Source organism: Hakea prostrata, chromosome 9, assembly GCF_041222555.1.
Source record: "Hakea prostrata isolate BN-2017 chromosome 9, UWA_Hpros_2, whole genome shotgun sequence".
NCBI classification, from domain to species: domain Eukaryota; kingdom Viridiplantae; phylum Streptophyta; class Magnoliopsida; order Proteales; family Proteaceae; genus Hakea; species Hakea prostrata.
The window spans coordinates 56,982,998-56,991,367 of NC_142608.1; the positions used below are offsets into that span (position 1 = coordinate 56,982,998).

At 39.5% G+C, this 8,370-nt stretch overlaps 1 protein-coding gene across 1 annotated transcript; it reads left to right on the forward strand.

Moving 5' to 3' along the window:
* Positions 1 to 4,001: 4,001 nt before the first annotated feature.
* LOC149005671 (uncharacterized) lies at positions 4,002 to 4,937 on the forward strand. The gene is made up of 2 exons (XM_089169664.1): positions 4,002 to 4,434; positions 4,874 to 4,937. The coding sequence occupies exons 1-2, from the start codon at positions 4,016 to 4,018 to the stop codon at positions 4,914 to 4,916; spliced, it is 462 nt and encodes a 153-aa protein (XP_089025790.1). The 5' UTR covers positions 4,002 to 4,015; the 3' UTR covers positions 4,917 to 4,937.
* Positions 4,938 to 8,370: the final 3,433 nt, after the last annotated feature.

Consider the following 8,370-nt stretch of genomic DNA (forward strand, 5'->3'; position numbering starts at 1 on the left):
GTTTTCTTATTGAAGTTCAGCTTTCTTGGATTCTTTGTATCCTTCTTTCTCTGGGTAATTCTTCTCAAAATTGATTCTTTGGCTGATCTCTTGTGAATTTATGAGATTATCTTCTAGTTTACACTCTGAATTGCATATCTGCATATTACTCTGTTATTTGTTTTCTATAATACTGAACCTATTGGTCTGGTTGTACTTCTGATGCCCCTGTTCAGTTCGTTTAGTAACTTGGGAGTTCTAGCACTTGTATGGTCCCTCACTTCCTCAGGTTTATGTCAGTTACTCTTCTTATTTCTAAATTTTGAAACTATTTACTGTTAACTCCAGACTCTGGTACTCTTAGATAAAGCCATGTGTGTAGGGGTTATTACCTTGCCTAAACTTCAGAATCTTGAAACTTGAACCTGACTCTGTTTCTTGATCTGGTTAACCTACTGAAACCAAATTACAGTTTATGTAAAGCCGGTGACTTATGACCATTTTCTAAACCCTAAACCAATCCTTGAAATTATTGTATATCTTCAATCCTATTTCTACAAAAGCTACTTCAATACTACACATCTAACCACCTGATTGGACTGAGATTTTCGGTATAGTTTCCTCCCACCAAGATCCACACTCAGTGTAACACTCTAGACCCATCCATCCTACTGTCCATTATTAGAAATCACCCTAATCTGATCCTATCTTTTAAATACTGATTTTGGTTTTGTAACTGATTTAATTCACAAACCATGTGCACAATTTGCACATGAGATGGTAAGTTTCTTATTCACATGATTTTAATCTTTTGTCATGTTTGGTTGTTTAGAGGGCTGAAGGTGAGGATATTTACTAGAGTTAAATTTTATAAGAGAACTCACCAAAGAAAAGATGGTAGCTTCATAAATCCGGCTGCCAGAGAGATTGCTGTATGATCTTTTGTTTCAATCAAATTTAGTTTATAGAGAATACCTAATATTTTCTATCATGGTATAGACTAACTTATTTACATTTGTTTATAGGAAAAATTTGATAACGAATTAGAGAAACAACTTCCAGAGGTAAGAGACACTCCTGCTGCCCAAGACAATGCTTTTGAGGTAATCATTGGGAAGGAACATTCGGGGCGGGTTTGTGGCGCAGGTGTAGGAGTTACACTTACTAGTCGTCACCTCACTCAGAAAGACAATGAGATGTGATTGGAAAGAGCAAAAAGTCTGGCAAAAAATTGAAAAGTTGGAGAATGAGATCAAAGACATCAGACATGAATTAGTGGAGAAGGAAAAAGATTATAGTGAACTTCGGCTTGAAATGACCCAATTAACTCAACTTGTAATGGATAGGCTTGGTTCACAAGGTTCAACTCACTTATGTAAGTGTGAAATGTCTTTATGAATTTTGTTGGTTTCTTTATGTTATAAATTATTGACATTTTATTTGTACAGCAGATAATGGAAGCTATTGAGGTCCTCGCTAGAGTTGGACTGCGGAATCCACAGAAATTTGAAGGTTATTTGCATCTTCCTAAACTTCTTCCTCTTGTCTCTTCTCTGTACCTTAGTCTTTCAACTGTCTATGGCCAATACGAAGGAATTAGCTGTGATTCTCTAGTATTTTTATGCAGGCCTTTGTTGTTGCTGTTGTTGTTTATGATTGTGTTGGTCATGTAGTTTTTAATCTTATTGGCAGAGTGTAGATTCTTAATTCCCATCCTTCAACTTGGTTTCTAAATCTCTGAAGACTTTGGTTTCGGCCACACAAGTTCTCTCTTGTTGTTAATTATGATGTGCAACCAATCAGAGCTTATGCTTGAGGTCGTTGTCTGGGAACATTGAAAACAAAGCAGGGTTTGATCTTTCGAACATTGAAAACAAAGCAGGGTATGAAACTGTTTTAAAAACAGCAAGGCTTTCAATCGGCATTATCACATTCTTATGCTCGACTTTCTAATAATCCAACAGTCAGAGTTGGTAGGCAATTCATAAGAGCGAAAATCGGAGCTACATTTCTGCAATCACATGGGTATATCAGTGGAATCCACAGGAGGTTACCCAAATCACAATGGCTCTACAGCTGCTGATAGATTGGGTAAATGGTTCACCATGGCAGAGATCCTTACTTGGAGATTGCAATGCTATCGAAGCTCAGCAATAGACATGTGGTTTCCTTGATTGGGTTCTCCAAGGAAAAGGAAAAGGATGAGATGATTTTGGTGTATGAGAATATGGAAAATGGGGATCTCACAAAGCGTCTCTTTGGGAGTGATCTTTCACCATTGACATGGATGCAGAGATTGGAGATTTGTATAGGTGCTGCTCATGGACTCCATTACATTCAAACATTGGCTGGCTCTGCAAATGGGGGTTTTGAGACATCAAAGATGCTGTTGGATGACAAATTAGTAGCTAAGATGGCTGACATTGGAATATCAAGAACTGCTCCTTTATATGATGTTTCAGATTTTACTACTGCTAGGGGAACACTTAGATACATTGATCCATAATATTTGCAAAGCAAGCAATTGACTTTGAAGACTGATGTTTACCCTTTTGGCATAGTACTGTTTGAGGTTATTGCGGGGCACCAGTTATTTTTTTCTTTGCTATCAATCTGCACGAAGTTAGAAGATCAGTTTATAGAGGGCTTGGAGGTATATGCGAGAAAAGATGGCTCTGTTCATCCATGCCAAATACTGAAAGTTCGGGATGAGGATCTCGAAAAAGTTCAGTTTGAAGTAGGATGGCTTGACGACGATAAGAATGTAACCATTAATTCAGTAGTAAATGCAGATGATCTGATAAAGAAGAAGCTGCCTTTCACTAGAGAAGTTCTCAAGTCATTTATTAGAGAATCCACTTCAAGAAGTTTTCCCTGGGTTGTTCATGATAAACCGGCAAAGAAGCATGGAGTTTCCATGGAACCACCAGAAGAGCTGAGGGACAAACTCTCCAGAAGCAATAAATCCAGGAAAACTGCCTCAGTAATTTCTTGGACACGCTTTGCTCTCTAAATTCTCTTGTTGAATTTATAATTTCGTACTGTTCTGATTTATTTTGTTCATTATACTCAGGATATAAAAAACTCAGGGACTGGCCAAAGGCAGAAACTGGAAACTGAAAATTCTGAAGGCTTAGTCAATGGAAAAAAAGGCAAGGAAAGGTATCTGTCTAGTCAACTTGTCCTTGTGTAGTATTAAACTTTTGGTTGCTGTTTGGAGGTGCTTGTTCTGCTGTTGCCTGCTAATTTGACAAAAATGGTGACATCTTTTTGATAGTTTTTTATGAAAAATTTGTTAGTGAAGCAAGTATGACCAATCATATTGAAAAATAGAGAAGCTGATCCGTTTCTCTTTTTCTTCCCCTTAGAATTGATACATTCATATGTACCTGAAAAATAACCTCACATTTGTTTGGTTGCAGAACAACCTTTTTTTTTTTTTTTTTTTGGGCTAATATTGAAGAGTTAGCTGGGCTCAGTAAGTTGTCTGATTGATTTGTCGTCTGACTATGCTTTCATTTTGACATCTCAATGTGCAGAAATCGAAACCCTTAACAAGGAACCAATTAGATACCCTATTGATGATCTTTTGGTTCAACCTGGAGGTGATGATCCAGTTTTTACCGATCGCCCTTCTCCATCTAGGAACTTTGGTGTTCCAATGGCTTGTGTTGGGGATCTTCTAATGGTTTGGGACTTCTGCTCTTCATTTGCAAGGTTGTTGAATTTGTGGCTTTTCTCCCTTGAAGATTTAGAAAATGCAATTTGTCACAAGGATAACAATCTTACTCTCATGGTGGAATCACATATGGCACTTCTTCGTTTTCTAATAAAAGATGAGGGTGGCTATTTCATGGTTATACAGAAAAAAGGCAGAAATCAAAGGTAGAAAATTCTGTTATGGAATTTCGGGTTATTCAAATATGCATGCATAATCTTGTTATATAGTTCTTTGATTTATAGTAGAGATTATCTGATAATGATTATTTTTGTGATTGTCTTATGCTTCTTGTTTCAGATTACACTAACAAATTGGATGGACTATCTGTGTGACTTCTTAGAGATGGAAGATATACCAGAATTATCCACTCATATAGGAACAATAAAACGGGATCATTATGGCCTTTTAGATCCTCAAGCTAAATTGTTTATCTTGCGAGAGCTGGCTGACCAAACCATTGCAACTAATGCTATTAGGGAGCAGTTACATAAGTATATTGAACAACATCAGGCACTTGCTGCTGCAAAGAGGGGAGATGCACTGGAGGAAGGTAGAAAGAGGAGAAAAGAGAAGGGACTTCTGAAAGCAGATCTTGACAGCAAAGTACAAGAGGGTGATCTCCTAGAGAATGGCAGACATGACTTGAACATATCTGAAAATGGTGATGGCAATGGAACAATTAGAGACTTGCCTAAAAAAGGTGGGAAGCTGCGGAATCATGCATCCGAAAATAGGTATAAGTTCCTTTTTATTTGCCAAGACTACAGTGAAATAAAACAAGTAAATAGCAAGTGCATCACGATCCATGTTCCAAAGCAATTTGGTTGCTTTAACTTGGGGGAGTGGGTTTGGGATACTTCTAACCTCATATTGACTTGTTCTTTTCAATTTTTGTTTAAATTTCTCTATTTATTTATAATTAGAAGTGTTTGTTTTTCCAAGCTGAGGTCATAACCTGTTTCTGTAGTTAAGTACAGTATGATCATTTTCAACATCAGGTTGACAATACTTTCTGCTTTCATTTCACCCTAACACAACCTTGTATAAGAAAATCTTATTTTGGTTTTCATAACTAAATTTTCTGCAACATTTTGAAGGTTAAATCACATGCAAGTTCAGTTCTTTTATATTTTTCTTTGTTCCTAATTTGTGTTTATGACTCTTTTGTTGTAGTTTGAGCTTACGAGTAATGGTGATGGAGGAGGGCTGTCTCTAGCTCCTGGAGGAGACACACAGCAACACCAGTTTGGTTGGAACAACAGAGGGGGCAGTAGCACTAAGCGTGTTAGTGGTGGCTGGGCAGCTTCAATTGCAGTTGCTGGATCACCCCAACAGTTCACAACCCCTGCAGCATCATCAGGATTCCCATCATTGTCCATAATAAACTTTCAGAGCTGGCTGCAGAAGAATGACTTGCATGCTCTCATGAAAGAACTGTCTTATTAGTTCAACTGCTTAGAGGGGAGGGATTGTTGAACTATGATCAAGAAATGTATTCTAGTAGGATGGTTAGGAACCTGCTTCTCAGTGGAGAGGTCATGGGTTCAACTCCTACCAGCGGCATATGTAATATCCCTATCCCTATATATAAAAAAGTGCCTTTGTATAAAAAAGAAGAAAAAATGTATTCTAGTTTGTTGGCATTGGAAACATTTTGGATTGTTGGTATATGTATAATGGAAAGTGGCACATTTACATTTGTAAAATTAAATTTGGATTGATGGAATTGGATCTTCATTTGTAAAATTGATTTTGGCTTTTTGGAACCAAATTTTTTTAATTAAAAAAAACTTATCAGGTAATAAGGTTAAAAACTAGGCCTACAACGGTGTTTAGAAAATGACGCAATAAATAACTTTTAACGGCCGCAATAAATCACTTTTAACGGCGTTTTTAGAAAATGCCGGCAAATGTGTCGTCGTAAGTCACCATTACCGTCAGTGCCGCGGTAATAATACGTCACTGCTTTTGTTGGTGTTTTTTGAAATGCCGGGAAAGATTTATAGCGGCACATTTAAATAATAGAAGTGATTAGGCATGCTGCTAGACGGAGAGAAGGGGTTTTAGACGGAGAGAAGGGGTTCTTTTCCCAGGGGGGAGGAGAAAGAGGCTGACGCATGCTGGGCACGTTGGTGGCATGCCCAGCCTTTTTCTTTATATAATTTGATTTTGGTTCATCTATCATTAACAGAAACCCACATGCTCAATTTCTTTTGAAGAATTTGAATGTTTGAGTCATATGATCTGTAATTGCCAAACGTGCACCAGAGAATGCTCATGGAGAGGGTTGTGACCATGGAGTGGGTCCTCGCTTTTGGTGTTAGACATCCCAAAATGACCTCAGTTGATTTACTCGATTCTTTAATTCTTTTAAATTGTATTCATCAAAGATAAATGCAATATGTTTCAGAAGAAAATAAATCTCCATGTGTTTACAACTGTTACAACATAAATCAAGAAAGTCCTTGTTTTCTGCAGTTCTTGTAAAGTTAACTAGTTTTTACTGTTTTATTTTCTGCAGTTCTTGTAAAGTTAACTAGTTTTTACTGTTTTATTGTAACTCTGTATTTCTTACAATTTTCATTGTTATGTTTCCTTTGGTGCTGTAGCTATGGAGTGACTCCATTCACTCCATTAAAAGGAATTTTAATCCAAGGTCCTGTTTTTGTTCTTCACTGTTAAGATCATTTGTGCATTACATGTCGCATTAATCGGTAATTTTGTCTACATTTTGACCATATCTGTGCCTCAATTAACTTTCCATATGCTGTGCAGATTTCAAATATGGTGGAGAAAGATTTCAAAGGAGGTGGTGCCTTCTGGTGCACCGATCTCACAACGCGGTATGGTTTATACATCTTTCCGGTTCTGACAGCATTAACCTTCTTGATAACTGTGGAGGTAAATACAGATCTCTCAGCGCCAAGTGGTTTAAACCTCTTTCAAGTACTGAAAGCATTATCCTTCTTGATATCTGTGGAGATCCATTTGGGCATGCTAGTCAATTTTGATTAGCTTTTCTTAGAAGCATCATGACACAGTTTTTGTTAACCCTTCGGTTTTTTTTTGGATGTATCTTGCTGATATGGAGAGTTTATGATCAGACCGGGTTCATACCTGGTCCGACCCTCGACCCCGGTCGAGACGGAGAAAACCGAATCGCTCCCGAGCGAACCGGATCCAGAAGATGGCTTGCCGAAGAAGATAGATTATTCTGCTGCAAGCGTGCCCTAATCTTACTTATGGATTAGGGTAATCACCCTGATGACAGCAGACTCAAACTGACGGCTGCGGATAATCATCATCAAAGGGATAACTATCGCATAACCTAACGGTTATCTCAGGAGTCCTCTACTAGCCCAAACTAGTAGAAGTCTATCGCTCAACGGATCTTATTGATAAGATCCAACGACTACCCGAAGAAGGCTCGAGTGCATCCAACGAAGGAGATTCGAAGGTACACTCTATATAAACCTCACTACCATACAAGGTGAGGGACGGATCAATCGATCAAGGAGAATACTATCTGAGACTCAGGTTCAGATACGTGCCGATAGACCTCAACTATCGGCGTCCGCTATCTAGATCACCTTTCCCGTTTCTTCATTCATTAGCTCGTGCTTCTAGCAGAGCCGTTTGTGATTAAGTTCATCAATCGACTTAGCCTTCGGAGGTGGACTCCCGACCCCGGCCGGTCGGGCCACATCCGACGCTTTTGTTTTGGCAGGACACTACGCGGAGATCCAAGGGCTGAGCAGATTTTGGACGCATCATTTGGCGCCGTCTGTGGGAAAGACTTGAAAAAGCCATGGTGACTAGATCAGCAGCCGTAGCAGCCGCTGCACAACGCAATTCCGGTGTTCAGATACCTGGGGTGAATAATCCAGATATTCCCAGGGAAAGCCAAAATCCTATCGAAGTGGATGAAGGCCAGGGAGGACGTAATCTTCCTCCTGATACAATCCAAGATCAATTGGATCAGGTAAAGATTCAACTCTTGGAGGTGAGCCAAGCACTCCGCTTGCTCACCAGACGAGTGGTTTTACCACAAGAACCTGATCAACACGATTCGGGGAGACGTGCATTGCCACGTGACCAAAGAATGGCTGAAGACCGGAATGTTGATCAGAATTTTCGTGAAGGAGATCGAGGACTTCGGAGGATTGATGATCAACTAAGGCGAGGCGATCGGTTCGATAGACCGCAAGAGAGTACAACCGATTCAAATACAAGGTTGGATTCTGGGTAAGAACTCACTCACCCACCGTCGAAGAACCGTTCGTGATGATCGAGCAGTTCGTGACGAGAGAAACGTTCGTGAGGGACGGGCTGTTCGTGATGATCGAGTGGCACGTGATGATCGAGTGGCACGTGATGATCGTGTTAATCGAGGTCGTGATCGTATCACTGAAGACCACCCGACCCAGATTGGTCAAGAATTGGCCAACATCAATGAGAAGTTAGGGCAATTGGCTAAGGGAAGAATAACTGAGGATATTTACTCAGTCATTCGGAAGACTCCTTTTGCTGAGCCAATCGCGGGATATCGGTTTCCCCATAACTTCCGTTTGCCTACCTTCTCAACATTCGATGGCTCCGGAGATCCAACAGTTCATATTGGCTATTACCAACAGACCATGGCGCTTTCGGGTAATTTTGATGAAATTTTA